General features: G+C 40.5%; 1 protein-coding gene across 3 annotated transcripts; it reads right to left on the bottom strand.

Annotated features, from left to right (window-relative positions):
• Positions 1-511: 511 nt before the first annotated feature.
• Positions 512-25041, bottom strand: hace1 (HECT domain and ankyrin repeat containing E3 ubiquitin protein ligase 1). Of its 3 annotated transcripts, none has more exons than XM_020091434.2 (24): positions 24717-25041; positions 23179-23233; positions 22961-23050; positions 21641-21745; positions 20151-20226; positions 19859-19990; positions 18797-18879; positions 18487-18583; positions 18274-18375; positions 17971-18077; positions 17324-17474; positions 16428-16732; positions 14392-14460; positions 14164-14251; positions 12933-13044; positions 11360-11457; positions 11151-11238; positions 10901-11050; positions 10283-10479; positions 8850-8981; positions 5733-5831; positions 4424-4494; positions 4225-4338; positions 512-2790 (listed from the first exon to the last, which is right to left on the bottom strand). In XM_020091434.2, the coding sequence occupies exons 1-24, from the start codon at positions 24805-24807 to the stop codon at positions 2688-2690; spliced, it is 2715 nt and encodes a 904-aa protein (XP_019946993.1). In that variant the 5' UTR covers positions 24808-25041; the 3' UTR covers positions 512-2687. The 3 variants fall into 3 exon arrangements, with proteins under 3 accessions (XP_019946993.1, XP_019946992.1, XP_069393253.1); XM_020091433.2 differs by having other exon boundaries at positions 16428-16768; positions 24717-25017; XM_069537152.1 differs by lacking the exons at positions 21641-21745; positions 22961-23050; positions 23179-23233; positions 24717-25041 and adding an exon at positions 20339-20836 and having other exon boundaries at positions 16428-16768.
• Between the last annotated feature and the right edge of the window lie 1339 nt (positions 25042-26380).

Raw genomic sequence — 26380 nt, forward strand, 5'->3', positions numbered from 1 at the left:
GAATTTCTCCTCATCCTTGGTAACCCATAGGTAGTTTTTTCACCTGATCTCTGACCCATTTCCATTTATTTCACCCATATGGTAAAACATTCAACCGTCTCTCTGAACTATATCTTATGTATACATATACACATATATAATAGTGCATTATTTGCTTGCATAAATGTTGTCGTGTGGTGTGGCATCAGTTCTAGTCCGATACTGTACAGGGGTGAGGAGAGAGGCAGAGGTCGCAGCCAGTGTAATGTGCTGTCAGGACGGTGCTGCAGCAGATGTTGGGCTCACTAAACACTGGTTAAGGGCCATTTAGCAGCAGTAGACCTGCTGCTCTAAACTGGTGACCCAGCACAGCACTCATGCTGTGGCCACATATGTCTATGCAGGCAAACCCACAGCGACTATGTGTGCGCACACCAACACTGACGGGCTGCATGCATCAACTGCATGCAGCCTCACTCTCATCATCTCCCTTTTGTTTCGTCGCAGCAGAAACATGAGACCGGCCCTCCTGTGCAGCTCGCCACCAAATCACCTGGCTTCTCAAAACAAGGTTTATTGGATAAAATCTCAAAGCACAAAAACTTACTCTGACAAACTACATAATTGAAGATATTTACAGAAGAATGTAGAAATGTTCCATTTTCAACAATCAGAATACAAAAGCTAAAAGGTGACGCATTCAAAACAATACTGCTGGATAATAGGATTGTATGTTTTAAATCAATATGTACACTCCCTTTACAAATGGAAAGAAGGAAAACTAAGCTACCTGATACATTCATGACATTGTCCCCATTCATTTTAGAAGTACAGCACATTTTCAGCATCTTTGTGTCGGCAGAATACAAAAAAAGAATGCACTTAAAATGATTCCAGCTTTGTCTTTTTGGCACTGCAAGCCAAACATGTTCAGATATGTTGTATCATTCCTCATTAAAGTCTACTTGACTGGGACATAGACAAACAATCAACTATCACTAAATAAAACTGCTCATGAAGCACAAAATACAGACGAATACAGACAAACGTAAGCAAAGAAGTTCACAGTCAACTACATGACACATACCTCTTATACTTAGGGAGTGTTCACACAGCTACTGTATGTAGATAGGTCGAAAACCCATTGGCCATACAGTATCTTCAATAGCCTCACCTCAACGTATTATTTATTCAGTTCATCTTCTGCATACTTATTATTCTAAGAAATTACAAATGTTTGTCCTTGGCTTATATTTTTATCGGTAACTTTGTAATTACCCAAAAGAAAAAAAAAAAAATTACACTTACTATTATCCTGCATTGTTAGCGCCCCCTACATTGGTATTCTCCAACGGACATCTATTTTTACCAACTTAACAATGTGCTTTTGATTGGTCCAGTATCTGTGTGTATCTGTATTGTTATTCGTATAGTATCTGTGTGTATCTGTAAAGGACAGTCGACATGATATTACAAATACCAAGGTATTTGCATCAGAATTCATTGTTGTGTTCACTTTTTTTTCTGTAGAGTCCTGACCACTGTTATTGCATTATTTGTATCAGCATTATTTGTATCAGCATTATTTGTATCAGCATTATTTGCACTTAAATACTGCATTTTACACACTTTTGTGGCCAAAAGTCTTTGGACACTGCAGCTCAAATAGAGTACTTGAGTGTAATTTTAAACTATGTGTATTTCTACTAGTTAGGCCCCCTTATTTTCTTTGAGGATACATATTAATACAACACCTTATAATAATAGTAGTCTTAAAGTTTGGGTCAATCATTTGTTTGTGGCCCTGTTGTTGCACAGAGCCGCTGTGGAAGAACATGTGCATCCTGCACAGAGCCCTGAAGTCTACTACACCCAATACCTTTGAGGGGAACAGAAATACAGGCAAGGCCTTATCACCCAACATCAGTGTTGGGCTGCAACTAATGCTCTTGTAACTTGTGGCTGAATGGTAGAAAATCCCTGCAGCCAGGTTAAGAATGTGAAAGCAGAAAAGCGGAGGCTGGTAAAGCAGCACACCACGTATGCTCCCATTGGGGCGGCTGAGAAGCTTGGATTGTTTCTTTAAACCAAATGAACGGACAAGGATTATTAAAACAGGTAAATGAAGACTTAAAAGACTGAAAGAAATAAAAACAAATCTTAAAAACTAAAATCTTGGATTTATTTTGTTATACCAGTCTGCTGGCATGTGGGCCTGGGGCAGGCCCTTTAAATGAATCTGCACTGTGAACCTATGATATGAATATGATGCAGTTTGATTGACAGCATGTTTCAAGGTGAACAATATGATCTGTCCTGCATCCATATGGAAATCTCCTTGAACTCAGTCGATATTTGACATTCAGTAAGCTTGCATGATTATGCTATAGTAGAGTTCATTTTATAAATGCTGTTTTTCATAAATGCTTGAAAATAGTGAAATTTAAATATATCAAATTATTATTTGCATAAATTACCTGAAACCAGCATCAATTAAAAAAAAAAAAAGTAATGGCACAGGTATGACTGGAGCTCCAGAACCTGTGGCCTCCATTCAGTCTGTTGTGCCTCTCCAGCAGCTCATCAATAAGAATCTGGATTTCCTTATTTTGTCTAAAGCAGTACCTGACAACTAAAAGAGCACATGTGGAGGTGGGATTGTTGCTTGGGTCTGTAGACTCTCATGGTAGCAGGAACTGATGTGATGTTTACGCCATGGTGTAGCCGTAGCTCCCACAATGCAGAGCTACAAGCAGCCGGTCTCTCAGAACCTCCTGACTCGGGTATTCTGGTAGTTTCAGCATGTTGATACTGCAGAGGGGGAGAAAAAGTGAGTCGGGGCACTGGGGGAGGGGGGGGGGGGGGGGGGCATGGTCAACACTGTGCAACACTGTGGTCATGATGGCTCATATGAATTATCTGATGCACATTCCACCATGCAGAAGTCTCTCCCCACTTCCAGAGTGTGCCATCAGTGTATGTGAATGACAGTACCTAATGGCTCTGAGGAGACATACTGCCCTCTAGTGGTATCCCTGGCTGTGGAGGCTGCAGAGTGACTCATACTGTCTCTCTGTCTGTTTAGTCATTTTTTAATCTTTAACAGGGCGGATGGGGGAACGCGAGGGATGGTTAGAACACTTACTTGCTTCCAGGGAAGAATAAACCTCACAGTTCTTCTGAGCGTCGTTGCCAGCACAGTATAAGTGTGGCACTAAGCCATGGCTGTAAGACCATCTAAGCTTAGTGTAACTAGAGTTTAAGATCCACACACGACTAAAGTCTAGTCCAAAGAAACACATCAGTCCTCATTTTATATTCTTACACTGTGTTATTGGTCTACTGCCACTGAAAATAACTTTGGATTTAGAAAGGTTTAAAATGTGAGAATATAGAGAAAATATCTTGTGTAGTGGTCTATTTTGAAGAACACAATCTTCCTATAATTTTCCTGAAATAAACTGATATGTATGAAGATGAAGAAATTTGTGGTAATGTTAAATGTCATTCCATAAGAGTTAAAATGGTCAATGGAGTTCAACTGGTGGATTCTACCAAATAATCAATTCCATTAAATTACAAGTGTGATCTGCCACAGTTGGAGAACATTTGGTGTTCACACAGCGAAAAGAATATGGCTACATCCGTCCCAGACCCCCTCTCACTGTGGTTTTAATGGGTTTGAGTGCACTTATCACTGACCATCAGGACAGACGTTAATACCAGATCAGAACAGGGTCTAAATTGCCCAAAAGTGTGAATGTGAGTGTGGATGGTTGTTAGTCTCTGTATTCTGAGATATGATGATGTCATGTCGGCAGTGACACAACCTGTTACTCGATGTCAGATGAGACTGGCACCAATTAATAATAAATAATATGGTTCTTTTTGGAAAACTGCCAAGGAAATTATTATAATATGGAAAAGAAGCACAAAGGAAAATATACAGTAAGTGTTAAAAAAAAAAAAAACTAAAATATTGAATGTCTCTCTGGAGAACTGATGTGTGACTTTAAGCAGAGCAGCTTATCCAGTCTGCTACCACACATGATTCTTATGAAAAGGCAAGAAAATAAAAAGCCAAATGAACCAAGACAAAACCGTGAACACACTCATGAGACCATGACAAGTCAAGGATTACGTGAATGAATAAAAGGATTCAAGATCAAGAGCAAACTTTCATAAAACAGGTCTGAATAGAACTCAGTCAACACAAGGAGACTGACAGAGAAATAGAGTGATTACCAGGTACTAGAGGTAGGTAGAAGGTTGGAGGTGAACGGCACTGCAGCAATGGTGAACTTTTGTAAACCGCTGCCACCCATCAGGTAAGCAAAACCGCCATGAGGAACCCTGGAACTGAGAAATAAGGTTACATCATTACAACAAACATTCACACGCATTTCTTACATCAAGAACTATAGAATAAATGCAACCGACAAACCTTCCAGTGACGAACTGCAGCAGAAGAACTCGTTCCTCCTGGGTCAGGCTCTTCACCACCTCCCAGAACCACTGAGAAAACAAAATACAGACAGGGTTAGCTGATGGCTAAACAGAGAGACAGATGCAGTCTGATATCCCAGGGGGGGGGGGGGGGGGGGGGGGGGGGGGGGGTTGTTTTGTTCCTCCACAAGGAAGTGACATGAATACAATTCTGCCTCGTCTGTGCTCAAGTAAAATGGCTCCTACACTATATTGGGGAGTATAGGGAACAATTTCACCTGAACCTTCATCTTCATCCTTTTTCCAAGGAAATATGTATATATATAAATATTTAGTTGTCTTTGAGTTGTGACTTTGTTGGATCTCGTTATATTATCGCGGGTCAAGGGTCCATTAAACATTATGTGTAATAACCAAGTGGAACCAAAAAGACCCAGCTCCGGCTGTGTCAAACATCACTGATGAAAGTCCTGTGTGTGTTTGTGTGTGTTTGTGTGTGTGTGCAAAGCTGACTGGAAATGAGTCACGTACCATCTTTAAACATGCTACTATTTCAATTAACAAGCGAGGAATAGCAGAAACGTTACATTAGGTAGGTTTGGGGTCCAGGTCCCAGGTTGTGAATGATAGATGGGTATGGCTCAGGTACAAGTTTTCCGGGTTGAGGAACCCATGAATAACTCTATCGTGAACATCTGATGATTGGAAACAGAAACTGACCCCTATCTCTCGTTGTTTTTAACTGTTGAATCTAAAATGATGCTGAAGTCTTCAGTGCTGAGCTGAACCTACATATTTATGTCATTCACCCTCTAGGTGGGTCAGAAAAAAACAAAAAAAACAAGTCATGAAGGGGAATGATAAATTTGCCTTTAAATCAAATTCAATTTTATATCCAGATTCTGGAACGTTTAAACGTTTGATGAGTAACGGCTGCGAGTGTCAGAGTCAAGTGGTAAAGATCCAATGTGTGGGCTCATCTGGCTCTAAAACTGTATATATGCAGACATAAAGCCTAAGGGAAGAGAAGGCAGCAAACCTAAAGTGTTCTATCAGCCGCTTGAAAAATAATATGTAGTGAAAGTTAGAAATAGTTTAAAGTTTGATGATACATTGCACCATGTATGGCATAAATAATCTGCAGCTTTCCTTCAACATTTCTAAACAAATCCATAAATGCAATAAGGTAACGACCTGTGTGTAAGGTCAGGGAAACCTAACTAGTAAACATCAGCGGGACTAAACACAATTGTGTGGTCTTAAAGGATTCAGTCTATGTCAGGCAGATGGAAGAAACAAGAGCCCACCTGGATGACAGGCTCCTGGGGGTCGTAGCCACTAGTGTACTCAGTGTTCCTGCACCAATCCTGCACATCGATCTCCGGCATCCCTGACAGCAGGAGCTCCTGTACGCACACATACGAATCCAAACACAGACACACACACAGCTTGAAGCTCAAAACTATATATTAAGACATTGAGAATTATAAAAGGTGAAAAGAGCTAAAAAGCTTAAAATGAGTGACATAAAAACCCCAGTATTTGAGAAAAACTGTCAACAACTGATTTAATGAATACGGTGCAGTTTGATTGTTAAGCTGGTTATCCAAGGATGGCTCTTTCCCTGCACTGATTGTAATGGATACATAGACCTCTCTATATCCCTTGCAATACTGATTCAGAATATCTACCATAACTGAGCACTGATCCTCTCCCAGTGCCCTTTTCTCACTCTGTAAACCTCCGCATCTAGAAACCATCTAAATAATTTGTGTCACAACCTGAGGTCAGGAATGCTATGCAAACTGACAGCAGTAACACTGAATTCCTGTATTAGTATTGACTAAGAAACAGTATTTACTGTGTATCCTCCAACCACCCAGCCACGCACCCACCCATGTTTTGCATGAGGACAACAAAGTTTTCAGTTGGTTCTGGCTTCCCGCAGAGTTTCTCTTGTTTCTTTGTTTTCATGAACTTAAAACGTCTGTACAACGTTTTTTTTTTTTTTTTTTATAGTCAAACAGGAGGAAATTGTGTATTTGTTGAGAACTATTAGAAGCAGTGGATTAATTTCACATTTGGTGCTCAGGTGAGTATCTGGGACAGCAGGACGACAAATGCAAGTTAAAATTAACCAAAGTGTGTGTGTTTGTTGTAATGTGTGGCTCACTGATGTGTGTATTAGTTGTTTTATGACAATAGAGCTCTATTGCCCAGAGGAGTGAGATATATGAGGCTTTGGATACACATGCAAAAGATACATTAATTGTTGGTTTGGCTCTGCTCATGGGTATTTTTCTTTCTTCTTTCTTTTTATTGTATTTGCCTTAAGCTGATGGTGCAGTGCTGTAACAGAAATGAGACTTTATCTCCTCATCCAAGAAACAGAGTCAACAATATAATTTCTCTTCACTGCAGAAAAAACATTCGGCAGGTTCTCAGTCATATCATTGGTTCAAAGTGTAATTCACATGTTTCATTTTGTGCATTTTAATGGAATCGTTTTTAGTTTACACACAAATACAGTGGGGTTCCTTTCCCTGTGCCAAGACCATTTTAACTTTGACAATGGAAAACGATGCACTTGAACAGTCATGGAGTGAACTGACATGAATCCAGCCTGAAGTCAAACAAAGAAAATCAGGCCAAGATGCAACTACAGGTAATGTCCTGTATGACTGTAGTGGAAGCTCTGAAGGCGACAAGGTGCCAGTGAGACTGAAATAAGATTGAACAAACTGAAAAAGAAAAGCAAACACTGCTGCGGGACATAAAAATGTTAAAACAAAAAACTGAAGCCCTTGGGAACAACAGTACAGTTCAGTTGGAGGATGCTCAGACAGCTTGGAGGAATAAAAGAGGGAAAGAGTGACATCTGTAGTGAATGAAATGACAAATGGGGGCCATCACCTGTGGCTGCTACACAGAACTGGGGAAACCAAAAAGCAGAAATGCACACTAATCTGCCGCTGACCTGCTTTAATATCGTGGCTAATCAGTGTGAATTAAAGATTTAAGAACTAGAATTACCGCACTGTGGTTGTATTCCTCCTCCAACCAGCAGTGCAGTTTACATGTACATATTTTGCATCATTTATTTTCCAGTTTCATATAACGTCACATAATGTAATCCTCTTTGAGTCCAAGTGACAACTGATCAAAAGTTGAGAACATTCCCTCAAGCAGTCTTGGCCAACAAACATGTTTTTTGAGGCCACTGTGACGTTGACCTTTGATCACCAAAAACAAATCAGTGATTCCCAGTTAACAAGTGTCAATTTGAAAGAATTATCTTTGGATGTGTTTGAGAGGCCACAGTGACCACTGACCTCCAAATCAGGTACATACATGAGTCAAAGTGATTTTTTAGATTAGATTAGATTCAACTTTATTGTCATTGCACATGTCACAATTACAAAGCAACAAAATGCAGTGGCAATGAAATGCGACAGATGTAATGAATTTCCCTACGGCAGTCCTGATATAGAATCTAATTATTTCCTCTTTGAGTCCAAGTAAACATTTGTACCAAATTTGAAGACGTTTCCTCGAGCTGATCTCAAGATCTCAAGAAACACATAGACATACTTTATGAGGCCACAGTGACCTTGACCTTTAACCACCAAAATCGAATCAGTTCATCCATGAGTCCAACTGAATATTTGAACCAAAATTGAAGAAATTCCCTCAAAGCATTCTTGAGATATCGAGTTCCCGAGAATGGGATGGATGGACAACACGACAGGATAATGCCCACATGGAGGCATATAGACTAAACTCAAAATCCCTTCTGCACTTTATGAGCCCAAAAATCACCTGGTGTTAAAATGCTTACAATGTGGGAAAGCTCAAAAGAATAGTGGTTATGAGAAACCCCACCATGAGTTCATTTTATTTCAGTAGAGCTTTTCATTGTCAATTTAAAGCTTCTTGAGTGTGTCCAGAACTGGATTCGATCAAATTTTATTGTCAATGAAATGAAATGTCAATGGCAAAATTGAATATTACCATCCTTACTCTCCATTTAAACTGTATGTACATGGAGAATGCTGAATGTGTGAGAGTGAAACGGCAAAACACAAAACAGGGCCTATCAGTTGCCCTCCAATGACAGCATGACCGAGGTATGTCTAACAAATCCAGGGTGGGATAATCATCATGCTACACTATTGATCCACGCAGGAGTGGGGACATGAAATCCAGCGACACATACAGAAAAAAAGACAACCCTCTAATAGAGTTGGAGAAGAGGGAGGAGCTTCAAGGTGACCCCCCACTAGACAAGGCTAATCAATCCCTGCATCAGAGCCAGAGCCGAGCAGGGTGGCAGGCTCAGGGGGACAAGAATACAACTGTGAAAGAAGGGAACAGATAGAGGAAAAGGTATAAAAAGACAGGAAGGTCAGAGGAGGACGACTCACCAATTCATATTCGTCGAAAAGCTGGATGAGTGAGGCGAGGATGAAAGTGTGGAATCCTTGTAGGAAGGCATTTATCTGAGGCTGGATGGCTCGTGTCATCCTCAGCTCCGTTACCAGCTGCACATACTCCTCCTGAGAGAGGACACACACAATGTACACACAGATACTGATGGACAAGCGAAATAGACACAATTCATACATAGTTATTTGTCCAGCTATTCTCTGCTTGATGTGACAGTGCCATCTGCAGGGACCCTACAGCACTGCAATCTCTAATTAGGACTCCTCCAGGCAAAAACCTACAGGAGAGGGTTCAATCGATCATACGAGTCCAACTATGGACAGAGTGGAATGGTCATTAACGCCACCTTCAGCCGCACTGCTGCAGCATGAACCCACAGAAATATTCAAAACTTTTAAGTCAATAACTACAAGTTAATGTCTCGTGTTCTCATCAGAATCTAAGACTTTTCTGGGCTTATATTTAAATACTAATCAGGACAAAAGGGCAGGGAATTGCTTTGTTTTTGATGATTTGAGATAAGAAAATTTTTTGCCTTAAATCGTGATCACAATATAATAACAATGGTTGAGAACTAAGCCTTGAGGTGCCACATACAGACTCCTGTCCTATATTCTATACTTGAGCCATTGAATCAAAGAGAGAACAGACTGATAGCCATCATTGGCTGACAGTAGTAAGTCGATTATAACCTTAAGAAATGCAACTTTTACTTGAGTTCTTTTCTCAAATGGTAATTCTGGCCTTTACTTGAGTCATTTGTTATGAGAGTAACTGAAGGCTATTTTTACTCACTGCATATATGCAATGGAGACAGGCTAATCATTTCCGGAAGTCACATATATTATTGATGTTGTGAGGAATTATGAAAGGTAAACTCAAGCATTAGAGACAGCCAACGCAGCAAATATGTAAATGATGGTCTGGGAAGAGCGTAACGTGGCAGGAAGAGGGAAGGTCAGGACGAGCAGTTTGCTTGATTTCAACAACTTATTTACATCGTAGTTTTTGGAAGGCAGATGACTATTAAGAGCTCTAGACGGTTGTATAACCCCCCCCCCCTTCCAAGATTCAGCCAAATGTAACAAAACTCATCAATCAGCGAAACAACGGTCCTAAATATACTACAACAGAAGCAACCAAACAGATTTTCAAGGTACAGAGGTGGAAGATCCTTGACAGGCCAAATCGATCACCTGATCAACCAAGCACAGAACCTGAAGGACAAAAAACTTGCAACAAAGATATGGAAGTCAAGCCTGGGTACAGGAATACGGTTCTTATGCATTATTTTCATTGATTCAAAACTTTGTACAGAAAGTATTAAAATAAAGCCTCATCACCACACACTGAGCCTGGTCTTTCACCAAACAAACAGAGCTCTGCATTGTATTGGCCATGTGTGACTGACCTTGTTGTCCTGGGTGACCAGGATGCTGGTCCCTCCAGGTTTGAGCGGCACTTCCTCCATCGCCCCGAACACATCTGTCTCCACAGAGAAGGTGAGCTCCAGACCCAGATCACTGATGTCGTTGTCCAGGATCCACTGCAGGTTCTTAGCATACTCTGGATCAATGGATGATACATCCTGGTAGCTCACTGGGATACCTGGAAAACACACACAACTTATTCTCTGAGAGATCAAGTAAAAGGTTGAAAAGCGCTCCAAAACTCAGCTGCTTACCAGTAGCTTTTGCAGAATCTTGCTAGCAAACAAACAAACAAACCAAACCAAAATATAACCTCGTTGGAGTAGATCATTACTGTACCGATGTACTGACAACAATCACCTGAATGACCTTTAGTACAGAAAGGGATTTGTGTTTTTTATGGCAAGATCTGAAGTTTTACAGTATATTCAGTATATTTCTATGTAATTTACTGTTGGTATTAAATATTATTAACTACTGATATATTTAAAATTTATTTAGAAAACGATCTGTTCCCAGTCTGTTTTCCATTTCAGAACTAGAGCCATAACAGATAACAGATTTTGAACATTGACGCCATCACTTTCCCTCTCTCTTACCCAGTATATGTTTGTAGAAGGAGCGGGTAAAGTAGATGTTCACCAGCTGTCGATGGTACAGAGCCAAACCCAGGATATGACCTGCAAACCTGAAGTAGTTCAGATGGTCTGGGTTCACTGAGGAGTTACTGTTGGGCTGAAAAGTGGTTCCTGTGAAGTTTACACACACACACACGCCCCGTCAATTCACATGATAAAGGTCTGCCTCTCACAGTGAATGTTATTGCATTAACAGGAAAATGTCAGGTACCATCAGCTGACTGAGTGAACAGAGCATAGTCTGGGTTGATGATCTCATTGGACAGGATGTCGAACCACTCCCGAACAACACCCTGACCCTGGAACACACACAAGACCACTCCACTTAGGAACACATTAAGTCATGGAAGCGGATCACTGCTGGTCCATCACAGGTTTGATTTCTGACAACTCATGCAGTGGCACAAATTAGAAACCCACCATGCCCTCCTCGCCATGGAAGCGAACAGCAATGCCCTGTTTGAGTTTCTCGTTGGTGGACTTGGAAACCATCTCACAGCTGCTCCTGAATATGGAGTCTGTTAGAGAGGTAGAAGAGCAGAATTAGAATATTGTGTAACATAACTTGAAAGAGATGAGGAGGGCAGATACAGTGGTTAGGTTTGATGCTGCATCCTGTTCTTTCTGTGACAAACTCAAACACACATACAAACACTGTAGAACTTTGCATCGAGGTGAATCTTTGTGTTTATAGATGGATCCATCCACAGTGGATGCTGTTGGAAAAATGTGACACTGAAGGATATGGATTTACTTTTAATATCTCAAGTGCCAACTTAATCAATATATATATATATATATATATATATATTTCTTAATTTTTGTAAATATCCCTTTTGAACTTCAAACATTGTTGGTGTTGAAGGTTCCTCTCTTTCACTCGTCACAGAGCCTTAGTGATGATCCCCCACATCCACTATATCAAAGCTGTTTTTGATATTATTTTTCCTTGGCATCTTTTCAGCAATAGCCTTTCAGCACCACTACTTTATTTATGTTGTGTAACATCAGACTTCACTGTTAATGACAGAGTCCATCTTTCTTATGTGGGATTCAAATCGCTGAACCCACACATATGGTTTTCATAGGAAATGGTGCGCGCATGTAATGATGTGCTAGATGTGATGCAGAGGGATGTATTTCAACAATGCAGCAAACAAAGTCGATAACTGGATTTATAGTCACAGGGAGTAATACTCAAGATTTAATTATTATTGGATGCAAAATGAGTAAATGCTCTTGAGGATGACTCATCAAACAGTGAGAAAGGACAAGAATTTTGACTTGACAATACTATGATAGTGGCAGTTTGACATATTTGACAAATAAGAGGATAAAAATGAACAATTAACATAGAGACACATAATTAAACCCGACTCATATAAGCCCTTAAATTACAACCAGTAACCACTGGTGCCAAACCAACCAGTAATGAACTGTTAAAACTTAAAGGCCTTCAGTTGTTTAGAATGATGTAGAGAGAACCTATTTAAATATGAAGGGCCCATTCTAGGGTAAAGAGAACAATTATTCATACAATTTAGATTGCACACTATTGAAAACATCTCTAAGATTATTTCATATTCCATTTCTGCCTATAGATCCCTTTCACCTTAATCTTACACACTGATCCTTTAAAGGATGCTCATTTATTTCTATTAACCACTGCATTGTTGTAGTGGGGCAACCACCGGAGATGTATATACGTATCTTATTTATCGTTTTTATAGTCTTCTAAAAAACCCACACAAATGCAGCTGCAACAAAACTCAACATGCATGACGCAGATTGCAAATCCAATAAATGAAACTTTCAGTGAGGAGCTGTTTTGGCGTTAACTTGGTCCTAAAGTGAGACTAAATGTCCATCAGAAACTAATTTTCAGTCTCATTCTTGCTAATAAGCCAGGCAACATTACACTGGAGAGTGCATTATATTTCTTCCCCTGACACATGAACAGCAGAGGGTCCATGGTGGTAAGGACAGTTTGTACCTCTGTGGATGAGGAGGATGTCATTCTCGTTGACCGGACGATGAACCATGTCTGAGTCTGGCTGGCCAGCCAGGAGATGCTCGTAGAACCACTCACAGCGATCCTTGAAGGGCTGAGAGGGAAAACAAGACTTCACACCACATCGCACAGCACTTTTCTTAAACTAATTACCACTTTACTGTGCTTTCAATGCTCAGACTGTGGATTTTTCAGCCTCCACTGATGCCTCGGAAAGCTTTCGGTTCTGAAATACAAAGATGAAGCTAAAGTCTATTTGCATAATACTGTATATGCCTTTGTTCTCCAAGCACTGGAGGTAGAGTGAAAGATGAGAGAGAAAGGCTTTTCCCCCCTGGGGCTTTCGCTGCACACTGAGAGAAGAATCAGAAGATGAAATCAAATTCGCCAGGTTAAAGTCTGCAATTAAAACAAGAGCCTGCTCCCAGGCAAGACACAATCCATGGGTAACGAGGCTCGAACGCTGCATTTCAAATATGAATGCTGCAGAACAGCACACAACTCAGAGCAGCACTTAAAATTTATGAAGCCGTATAAATGGAACTTAAGACAAGTGTTATCGCCGTGGTTGTAACACAGTTAAATGATCCTGAAGTAAAGACACAGGACTTTCAAAGTCACTTTCTGTAAAGTCCCCAAAGACACAAACATACAGACACAGAGGGACTAAGAGCTACTTGTCAAAGTATAAAAATACAGAAAAAGGGGTGAGTACTTTTAGATCCACAGCATTGTTAACATAAAACAGAGGTATGGTGATGAGAAAATGTTTATGTACTTTACTCAGCTTGAGAAGAACTACACTTACTCAGAAAAACACACCGGCATTGATTAAAGCTCAGATTTCAATGGTTTGGACAATTTAGAACTGGTTTAAAGTTCCCACTTCTGATAGAGAGCACTAAAATGTAAAAATATATTCAAAAACATTTTTGAGGAACCTGAAGATGCGATCTGCTGATTTGCTTAAAGCTGAAGAGCGTTACAAGTCCGCTTGGAGTGTTAACATACTGCAGTTAGACAAAGTGCCTATAGTGCAAGAGTTACTAACATGGTTACTTTCTCAGGAAGTGCAAGATCAGCTAATATGATTTCAAAAGAGCAACGCAGAATGGTCAATGAGGTTAAAAAAAACAAGTGAAATAGCATAAGAACCATTAATTAGCATCTATAGTCAAGAGTCTAGCACACACAATCATGCAGCATGTCTTACCTGCCCCTTAATTATATGCATGAAGCGTGACATTAACTCTGGACACTCCAGGAGGAAGTGGAAGTGGTTAAAGATGATCTTTGGATTCCTGTGCAGAGAGAGGACGAGGTGAGAGAGCAGAGACAAACATGCAAATAAATTGAGAGGAAGGAAAGTGCTGGATCAATATCAATTCTCTGGGTACTGTTTGAAGAGGCTGATGCGTGGCAGAGGGCCACACTGACTCACCTGGTTACAAAACACTTGAGCACGTTGTCATGCTTGCAGACAAACTCAATGAATCGAGGAGACGTCATTCTGGAAAAAGAAAGAGAGGGATGTGAAGCATGAGGAGCGAGAATAGATTTGAAAAGAGACGGGCAGCAGCTACTGCTTGACAGTGAGATCCCTTGTTTTTATCAAAAAAGTCAAAAACCTCTACACTGAAAATGATCTTGGACCATAATAGAAGACGGCGCTCATCCAGAATGCCAATAGACAGACGGGTGAAAAGAGCAAGCACAACAAAAAAACAGGAAGAGAGAGAGCTAATTTTAGCAGGCGAGTCAATAACAGGCCTCTACTGGCAGTTAATTAAGCATCTTTAATGATCTAATTGCATATAATTATGAAGAGACATAAATGTGGGAGCAAACAGGAGGTAGATGAGGGATGGCTGGTCACAGTGGGAGCAGTCTCAAGTTCTTACAGAGATATAGCGACGTCTTTGATTAGACTGATACACACTACTGCGGAAAAGTTTCAGGGGAGGCTTCTGATTGGTCACAAATTCATTCTGCACAACGACAGTGACCCCAATCACGAAGATATCTTTACAGACAAGTAGAACAAGGAGTACTGTCGGAGTTTGGCCCCCACAGGGGATATGATCTCAACATCGTGAAGTCAGTCATATGAAAAGATGCAAGACACAGAGGAACAATGGTAAGGTCTTCAAGATACATAGAACAACCTACCTGTGCACATGTGTACTGAGGATAATGGCTGATGTTTTAGTCAGTCTGATTAACTAAACCCCCAAAAAAAACATGCTTCACCAGCGCATAATAATCAATTTGGTAATAGTATTAATACTAGTTTTCCAATTGAATGAAGATTATCTATGGATAGAGATAGATAGAGAACCCCCACTATCTCCAAAGGTGGTTGAAGCAAATACAAAATATCAATTTGAGTTAAGTTGTAAAAAAAAAAAAAAAACACCTACATGTACAAATGACAATGTTTCCTGTGGTGCTGAAAATTGACCTGCTGCAGCTGTTGCTGTCGCTAATCTGACATCATCACCTCAGGGGTCAGGGGAACAAAAAAAATCCGAATGCTGCATTTGAACTATAAATTAAAACTATATATATTTTTATTATATATTATTTAATATTATTATATTATATTTTAAGGGTGTTGCTCCTTGTTAAGCCCTTTGAAGCGAATTGTGATTTGTAAATATGGGCTATACAAATGAAATTAGAACCGAATTGAATTTCTGACCTAAGGCATCCCAACCCCTAGTTTGCAGTATGTATAGAGGTGTCTGCAGTCAAGTTTTTTCTCTGGCCTTGTCACTCCTCCCAATGACACACCAAACTCAGCAGAGATTAAGTGTGTGACAACCCCCAGCAGCTTTCTACGGTGGAGATATTCACCTGTGTCTTTCAGTCATCCACAATCATTCACACAGAGCAGATACGCTTCTGTTTCAGAGGAATAGCACGAGTTTCATTTCATTGCAGCCTGCGCGTAACAACAGTGATTGAGTTTTGAGCAATGAGCGCTGCCAAAACACCTCCTACTCAAATACAGGGATGTTTCTGAACACATCTGGAGTGACAAGGACACATGACTGAAGCTGCTGCTGCTGCCAGCAGAGAAAATGTGTTTGACTTAGAGACTATGGAACATTGGAAATACTATACGAACAACAGAAAGGGAACAGGGCACTGACATAACATCGGATATAGAGCACTAGTTCATTTGGAGTAGAGGTAGTAGTACTTGTGTTTTAAAGAAGCAGTAGCGGCAGTAATAGTAGCAGCAGGTGTAGTTGAGAGTATAGCTGTAGTTGTATGTCAGAAGTAATACTAGCAGTGACAGTTGTACAAACAAAGCAGTGTCAGCAGTAGCATATTGTTAATAGTGGCTGTGATAGTAGCAGTAGTGAAAATGTGATTTTCTTGTACTGTATAGTGGCAGAAATGTTCCAGCAGTCAGTTCGTCTCTGTATATTGAGAGATCTGAATGCTGACACATGAAAGCTGAGCACACACCCTTGTGGCATCTGACAGGAGCAGCACATGTAGAAGGCCTGGATCACAGCACTGAGCCGATTGGCTGTCATGGAGATGACGTCCTCCCCGTCAGCGTAGACCTCTGTTTCCATGACGATCTGAGGGTCCAGCAGGGAAGGAAGCTTTGGTGCGGAGCCAGAGTGGTCAGTCTCCCGCTGTTTGAGGAGCAGAGAGGCTATCTCGCTCCCGGAGGAGGAGGAGGATGGATTCTTCCTGTTCCTGTCCAGCTCTGTGGAGATGAGCACCAGCCACTCTTCCAGGGAGTGCCACAGCAGTTCCAACGGCTGCAGAGAGGCACGCACACGGAATCCACTAAGGTGCTACAATCATTTTTAGAATGAGAAATATTTATAGAATAATTCAATGATCTACAACAGCAGCAAAAAAAAAACTCTCCGGGGACATCATTTTAGTCAATGTCTTTTTTTAAATTGGCAAATGGATGTGACGGCCCCAACTTTGCAGTGACTAATTCCTCCTCTCTTTCTTCACAGGTGAAATATGAGTAATGTTAATGCAGATCACAGCCACACAGTCCAAGAGGATGAAGACCCCAGGTAGGGTTGAACAACAGTGAACTATATACTATGAATGTGTTATAAGCTGCCTTCAGATATGTACTGAACTCTGCAGACAAAACGTCCTCCAGAGGAGGTGCATGTGTAAACGTAAATGTCCGAGTGACAGCCTCCGGATTATCTGCAGACTTTCTCCGCCTGGCCCACTTGTATAAAGTCTGCAGCAAGTTAAGGGAAACACTGTGACTATATTCATGTTTTTGGAACATTGTGCTATTTTCCCCATTTTCCCTTCCTTTTTCAGGCAGGACAGCAAATTTTCCAGGTGTGCATTGATAAATGTGACCTCCCACTCACCTTAAAGACCTGGTTGCGAGGCGTCTTGTTGCCATTGTAGCCCATGTCGTTGCCGTTGTTGGGTGACGAAGGCCCCAGGCAGAACACGTGGCAGAAAATACGAACGATTCTCAGCAGGCTCTTCATCTGAGCTTCAAAACTACTGGACAGGCTGAGGAGGGACAGAAGGAAAAGACTTGTATGAACTACATAAAACTAAACCTACTGACACTGAAACAACAACTGCACACAGTATTTTTTCTGTTTGTGATGTCATGTGTCTATAGTCAGGGAAGGAGATGAGTATTGATCTCTCTGAGTCATGATACAGGAGGAGGAGGCTGTTCAGTTATCCATAATCTATCCTGGTTTCAGTTTATCATATCATGATGAAAAAGGGAGATAAAAACCACAAATTCAGTGTGTTAGTAAATTTTGACAGAACAGGGTTGTTTATCTTTGTGGTAAGCTATGCGAGCCACATTTACAAACCAGACATGTAACTGAGAATTGAGACATGGGCAGTGGTGGAACTTAACAAAGTACATTTACTTTGTTACTGTACTTAAGTACATTTTCCATGATGTGTACTTTACTTAAGTAGATTTATTTTTGGGTACTTATCCCTTTTATTTATATCTTCTTCAATATTGACTGTACAATTCTACCTGAGAAGTTTGTGTCCATTGGTGGTCCCCACTTCAGCGAGACTAGTCAAGATCCTCTGGTAGTGATTGTCGCTCTGCTGAGAGACATGCTCCATAACCTGCCTGAGCTACACACACACACACACACACACACACACACACACACACACACACACACACACACACACACACACACACACACACACACACACACACACACACACACACACACACACACACACACACACACACACACACAGAGACTCAATAGATGTATACAAAGGGCTTATCAATGAACGTAGTGACGAACTGGCTGCACTGTACCATGCTCTCTTTAATCTCATCATTCTGTGTCATCTGGATGAGGGTCTGGAAGAGTCGGCCGTGATGTTGGATGAGGATCTCACAGGTCTCCCCATATCCACCCTGATGAGCAGACGGGAGGAACAGGAACCACAGGAGCTTAGCATGAACAGAACAAAACACAAGGAGGGAAAGAAGAAAAGTACAAGAAAGGTTAAGGTGACAAACGCTCACCTGCACACAGAGATCCAGAGGAGTGATTCCATTCTTGTCAGCCAGGTATTTGGCACCTCGAGAGAGCAGGATCTGTGCTGTGTCTCTTTGGCCATGGCTACAGAAGAAAGGCAAGTTTCAATACAAGCAGTACAACATGTACTGACAAAAGGTAAATGGGAGTATTTTAGAATATCACACGCCTTAATACTTCAGTATTATTTTAACCTGTGAATTAATAAGAATAAAGGGGAAGAGAAGAAGAGTCGAGCTGTGACCACACAATTACATAACGGCACTATAGTGACATTACTGATGACATCACTGATACCTGCAGGCAAAGTAAAGAGGCGTGGCTCCAGAGACGTTTGGCCTGTTGATGTCAGCTCCACTGTCCAGAAGGCACAACACCGTCTGTACAAACACAACACACTCTCACTTACTATAATACTGTCTTTTTTTACAATTCTAAACAATTCACAACTTTAAGCTACAATATTAACAGTAATGTTAAGATTTACTACGAGATAGTGTCTGGATTGTCATTGTGCAATTACTTGATTATCAATAGCATAAAGGCATAAGAATATATCTCTATCAAAGGATAACTATTACAAAGTGAGTGTTGTTTCTGTGCTTTCATTTCTAACACATATTATAGTATTGGACCCATCTGACATTACAGAGTAGCTACACTAAAACTGACAGATGAAACTACAGAAATAAGACACTAGAATTACAGAATTATGCTGAATACATGAGTCTGTGTTCTGTGGAAAATTTGTATTTATTTTGTGTTCCCTTAAGATTTGCACAGCACAAATGGGTGTACCCTCTGCTGTGGCTAGCTAATGACAGGCTGCATCATTTTGTCTGTATTTAATTGGTGCAGCTGCAGCTTGGCATTGTAGATGAGTTATTCCTGAATATACAATATGTCACATGTGTTAGAAGAATCACGTTTGAATCCTGGGATTACCACACTGACCTGGTCAGTTTTACCATCTTAGGTGCAGTAAAGAAACCAATAGCAAGCTAGGCACAAACACAGCTACATTCATGGCCAAGTTTCATTTTATCACCAGACAGAAATAACCAGCTGTAGCAAAGTACAAGGCCACTGAGCGGCTGAGGATGATGCCAAGGCTCATGGGGAAATATTGATCAAAGGAAATACAAAGCTAATCTGAGGCAACACAAACAATTTGACACTATTTTCCCTCCCACTAAAACTAAATATTTACTGCCCTGAAACTTTATGCTACAAAATCCTGAAACCTTAACAAATAGTCTCTGACACAAAAGCCATTGCGAGGCTTTGAGTCCTACGGACTAATTATCAGGGCTCAGTTTGTACACATAAAATGTTTAAATAGAATGTGTAGTTTCTCACTGTTTTGTGTCCATTCTGACAGGCTACATGTAGAGCTGTCTGCCCCATGGCATCCTCCACATCCACATTGGTCACATGCTGGACCAGATCATGGAGGAGCTCCGTCCGCCCATTCACTGCCAGCCAGTGGATCTGTAGCAGAGGTTCACAAGGACAGTGTGACTACTAGAGTTCATTAGCCACCAGTCATATAGATAGAACATCACAGTTGTTTGATAAGCAACAATGAACACAAGGTTTTAAGATATTCAGCACAACATGAGCCACAGCCAGAGGATTATCGTCCACTCACAGCAGTCAGTCCCTCATTGTTGCAGATGTTGACATCAGCATTATATTCCAATAGTTTGCCCATGCACTTCTTCTGTCTGAGGGAACAGTGGAAGAAAAGTGTTTAGTAACAGTACCATCACACACTAGTAGTGCCGCAAACAGTCCACGAGTCAATGCATCAGTCAAGAGGACGCTGAATAGACTCACATTTTGTCAGTCGACTCACTGAACTTCTTCTTATTTGTATTGTTCACAGAGCAATGCAGGGCAGCAGCAGGGCAGGCTGTGATCTTTACAACGACTCAAAAGGGCAGAGTCACAAAAATATACGTGATGGAAATAGAGAAGCATGATGGGTACTAAGGCCAGCGCAGCACCGGACAGAATGAAACAGGACTGCACCATTTATATCTGCCATGCTCTCAACTCTAGTGTTCACTGTCAAGGCTATGACGCTAGTACAGCTCCCCCTACTGCCGTCCAGTGTGACTGAGTGTTTGGGGGACACAAAGAACACAAGCAAGAATATGGACAGTAGCAGTAACATCTTAGGTCACAGTAGCTCTCAAACAAGCCAATCAGCTGCTGCCGAGCAAAGTGACAGTAGAAGTAAGCAGCAAAAATACTTTAAAAATTACATTTAGTCTTGAAGATGGATACAAATGTTATGTTATGTCTTAAAATGTTTCTATTAGTCTGACCCAGTTGTAGCTGCTATAATGTATACTACAGTGTCTGGAGGCTGTCTGTGATATGAGAGAGCAGAAACAGTGTTAAACCATAAGAAGTTGGGACAGTTGCACATTCAATCTGAAATAAAATGATGGATAATAGATTTAAGTCTTAGCTTTAATTTAATCAGGTTTACACCAATATTGAAACAACTGTGTGTGAGATGAAGAAACACATAGCAACTAAATTGCAGCAACAGTTCAAATTTAATTGGACAAACAAATTTAATGAGAAAATTTAATGTAGCGTCCATTACTTTACTTAAGGCCTGATTAATAGAATATGCAACTATCCAGGTGCTTATTGTCTGGACTCTAGGGGTGCGCAATATTTATCATCTGCGATAATATCTTAATTGTTGTTTTAATGATGTGCGAGCTCACGTTATCTACTATTGGTAGAGCCACACGGAGCGAGTGCTCCTCTCCACCAGCCCAGTATTTGATGACAATAAATCATTTTTCCAGCGTTCTAGAGATCACAGAGCCTGCCTTCTCATGCACGGTGTGTGTGCATGGGTCTCTCAGCCTTATCCCTCTCTCTTTCTCCTTCCCTCCCTCCCACCCACCCTTATTCTAACTCTCATTCACCCACTCATTCCAGACAGAGAGCCCTGACAGCAGCATTTCTTAACAATATTTAGTATAAGTAAATAATCGTGGTTGCAAAATACTTCATAACATACTGTGGCATTTTTGAGCCGTAGCAATGAACAAACATAAATTAAAACTGAGTAAAACAGCAACATGTAAACAGATATGAAATGCAGCATCATACCCATTCCTAGCAGCGAGATGCAGAGGAGTACAGCCGGAGATGTCCTGGTAGTTTGGGTTGGCTCCTCTCTTTAGCAGCAGAACCAAACACTCCACTGACCCGCAGCTGTAGAGAGAGCACACAACAACTTAGTCTTCCTACAGGCACAAACACCCGCTCTGCACAGTATGTGACAGGTCAGTGTTGTTAACACAATATACAGCATTTTCATTAGCTTTCTCAGTGAGCGTCAGATAAATGACAGAGATCAATCTCAGCTTTCTCACCATTTGGATAAACATGAAACGTTAACACGTTTTTTCTGACGACCATGGGAGTGTGGACGACGAATCACGAATGATGAATCACTATTTCCTTATATAATTTTTATATAAACATTGAAGCACGAACAAAATTACAAATTGTTCTGAAAATAAAGTGACATGTTAAGTGTTGCTTTTGGTTGCTATACTAACACTCAGTTATATAGAGTTGTATCATGTTTTTGTATCAGGATAAGGATGCTCAAAATAATATTTTTGGTACCAACAATGTCATGATGACATCATTATGAAACAGCAGTGGGATATCATCATCTCAACAAATAGTCGTATATGTTTTTTTTTATATCTATATAAGCTTAGTTTTTAAGATGACAATGTCTCAGAGAAGATCTTTCCAAATTTGGATCTCGGGCAGGACAAATAACCATATCAATAACTATTGCAATATATTGTCATCAATATAATAAAGGTTTACTATATTTTTTGATATGCTGCTCGTGCATTGTGTAAGCACAGGTCAGAGGCATAACAACTAAATGATCACCTAAGATTTGTAAAATGTTTTGCTGTTTGACATATGAAGAGTTTTAAACCACAACCTTCATAAATCAGTCTTTAAAGTTAACAGAAATAACAATGTGGCATTTAATTATCAGTATCAAGTAATATGAAGATGTATATCTTAATTTAATTGTTGGCCTTATTGCCTAATTTAATCATCTGGAGAAACCTTGTCAAGTCATATTCCCATTTAGTTTGGTGAAAATCTGTCCATCAACTGAAAAATGTCTCTGGTGGACAAACTATACAACTGGTAAAACATTAAATATATTCAAATTTCGTGACTTTTCTGTACTGTAATTTCTACTTATACATCAATACTGTGATTTCTGCAATAAGCTAGAATAAGCAGGTCTAGCTCTAAAATGAAGACTCCCATGTCCTCCCACACTTATAAAGACAAGGATACACCTCCCTCAGACAAACTTCAAATACAAGCCCCAGAATTCAGTGGTGAGCTCAGTTGTGATTAAGAACTGAGTGAACGATATCTTACTTGGCAGCAATGTGCAACAGACTTCTCTTCACTCGTCCAAAGGCGTAGTTCACATCGAACTTGGAGTTGAGCAGCAGCTCTGACACTGACCTGTTCGGGAAGAGGATGGAGCAAGTCAATGACAACAACACTAATTCACTGTAGATCAGCAGTGGTCAGACAAGAGGACCAAACCTGTTACTACAGCTAACAGCATGTGAATGTGCCACAGTGCTTACCTGTGTTGGTCAGCCATGACCATTGGCATAAGAGTGTACACTGCAGTCTCATTGTCTGTAGAGGGGAAATAAAACCATCAATCAAATTTAACAGACCCCATGTTTTACTACGGCGCATGATAGGACCCAGTGTGTTGAGACAGTCGACAAAGATCACATAATCATTAGAACACAATCAACTGATTACTTGATCTAGTGGTATCAGTTGTTAAGTGAATCTTTGTCAGTCATCTGTCAGTTGTAGCCTCTCAAAATGAAGATTTGCTTTTTTGTGTGTGTTTAGTTTGTCCAGTCTGGACTATTGTAAAAAACATGGCGGCCTCCGTAGAGAGGACCCCCTCAATGTAAATATAAAGTATTTAAATATAAAGGGCCTTTTCTGGGGTAAAGAAAACTACAATTCATACAATTTAGATGAAATGAACTAGTGAAAACATCATGAGGCTTATTCTACATTACATTTCTGCCAATAGTTCCCTTTCACCTAAATCTTACACACTGGACCTTTAATCAAGCAACGTTAGACATTTTGAACTGTAGCTTTGTGACCTGTAGTTACTGCTAACTGCCACTAGATGTAGCCAAAGGTACAGTGTAGAAGCATAGCACTGACTGACTCACACATATAGGTTTCACTCTTCACACACATGTTGTGTGTTGCTACACATTCAGACATTGTTTGGCAGTGAGTCACTGTTCTTACGACACCTTTGGCAAACACTACACATGGATTTCATTATCTGTTGTTTGGTACTGGAATGTGGGGGGTGATCAGTGTGAGTGCCTTGTGTACGATGGCTCTGTTGTTGAGGTCTTTGGAGATGATGATGATGATTAGATTAGTTGTTGTAGAGGTGTGTTATGGGTTGAGGGAGGAGCTACTTCTCCTCAGTGCTCCAGCTGTTTCAGTGAAGCAACAAGGTAACAAGTTAACAAGGTGTCAAAGCGATGTCACAGTAAAGCTTTGCAGTGAGCTGTCTGACATGTCAGTGACATCACTATGACGCCACATTGTCATGACTGAGACATATCTGTGACATCACTAAGAAGCCTCACTGTGAGATCACTAAGAAGCCTCACCTCGACATCACTATGACTGAGACATATCTGTGACATCACTAAGAAGCATCACTGTGACATCACTATGACTGAGACATATCTGTGACATCACTAAGAAGCCTCACTGTGACATCACTATGACTGAGACATATCTGTGACATCACTAAGAAGCATCACTGTGACATCACTATGACTGAGACATATCTGTGACTTCACTAAGAAGCCTCACTGTGTCATCACTATGACTGAGACATATCTGTGACATCACTAAGAAGCCTCACTGTGTCATCACTATGACTGATACATATCTGTGACATCACTAAGAAGCCTCACTGTGATATTACTATGAAGCCTCACTGTGTCATCACTATGACTGAGACATATCTGTGACACCACTATGAAGCCTCACTGTGACTGTGACATCACTATGAAGGGGAACATGAAGAGCGCCTCTGCCTTTCCACACTCGGTGTCGTTACCTTCCGGGAGTTCCACGGTCCTGGCCCGGCGGAGGGACCGGGTCAGCCGGCTGAGCTGAACGTTGAGCTGCTCCATCGCCCGTTCCATCATAGGTGAACGGTCCACCGGGAAGAATCTTAGGGACAGAGCCTCACCGTCGGGTTGAGTGGGTCCTGGCGTGTCGGTGTCGCTCCTGGGTGTCGCCCATGGGCGCTGGCAGAAGAGGAACCGTGTCTCCGACGGACGGTGTTTCACTCGACTCCCATTTTTGTCGTATTGCCGCCCTGCTCTCCGCTCGTTCACTTACAGCAACTGGCCAAGCCTGCTACTTCCTGTTGTGATGACGTAAAGACGATATGCAGTGTGGGAGACGTAGTTTCATATGTCATCGCCTTAAAAGGTAAAAGCAGTGGTTTTGTTGCCCATTGAGATCAGATCACATCTCGATTGATTTAAAAGAAAAAAACACTGTTCAATACAACAAAAAACAAAAGTCAGACATATAATAAAATATGATATGATATAATATAATATAATGTTTACTTGTGTGCAATAATCTCAATGTTAAAGTAGTACAAGGTAAAGAACACAAATACATTTGCTAATAGTTTGGTTTTGCACGTCACAGGTTTGTCATTTGCATCCTCAGCCTTTCTTTTGGGTAGAGATGTCATGAAGACATGTTTCCTAAAGGTGCTATTTTGGAATATGTTCCTGTGTGGATATGATGCAAAGTGCACAAGGACAATTCAAGAATTGAATCCCAATATGTTTTGTGTAGTATCCTAATTCCTAAAAGTGGTGCACACTACTCTGTCTGTATGAGTGTTCCACCTCTATCATCTAACATTCCAAACAACAGACATGTTGTGGTTATATTGTTTTACTCATCAGAAAATAAATGAATGAATTTGTTCATTTTAAGTTTCAGTTTTGTATCAATTCCAATTCTTCCAAACTGAAAAAGAGATTTAAGATAGTTGTCCTGACAATGGATGTTTGAATCATCGGTTTATACAATTTCACTGACTACTATGATGAGACAAGCACATATTGTGACCACAGGGGGGCAATATACCCCAGAAGATACTGGAATACCTTCTCACAACTCAGTTTCACACCAAATGTTTATTGAACACACACAGTGCACTGGTTTCTTGTACAAACATTTAAACAAGAATATACAACACACAGATAAAATCATTTCTCAAGAAAATCCTCACTATCAAAAGCTCTCTTATGAATGTTGAGATTTATGCTTGTGTTTATAAAACTAAAATTACATACAAAATGTATTTCCATATATGTACCTATCCCACAGAGAGAGGAGATGTTCTCCAGAAGGTTCTCCAGAAGGAATTGCTCTTGTTCTGTTTTGAGGATCACAGAGCTCTAGCGTACTGTCACTTTACAACTTATATATCACTTAAAAATACTAAGATGTCATTATTAGAACCCAACTGATTCAGACATGTGACACTAATTGAAATGTGGGACTATACATTTTCTATAATCAATAAATCAAAAGAAAGTCATTTGAAAGGAGTCACTCATTATAATATCCAACAAATGATCCCAATATGGAGTGTGCCATTTCAGAAGCAAGATGGCGTTCCAGAGTCAATGGCGTAATTTGTATCACAACATCATAAGTGCTGCCATGCCACCTTTTACACAGACATCT

The sequence above is a fragment of the Paralichthys olivaceus genome, chromosome 13 (assembly GCF_024713975.1).
Source record: "Paralichthys olivaceus isolate ysfri-2021 chromosome 13, ASM2471397v2, whole genome shotgun sequence".
Classification (NCBI taxonomy): Eukaryota; Metazoa; Chordata; class Actinopteri; order Pleuronectiformes; family Paralichthyidae; genus Paralichthys; species Paralichthys olivaceus.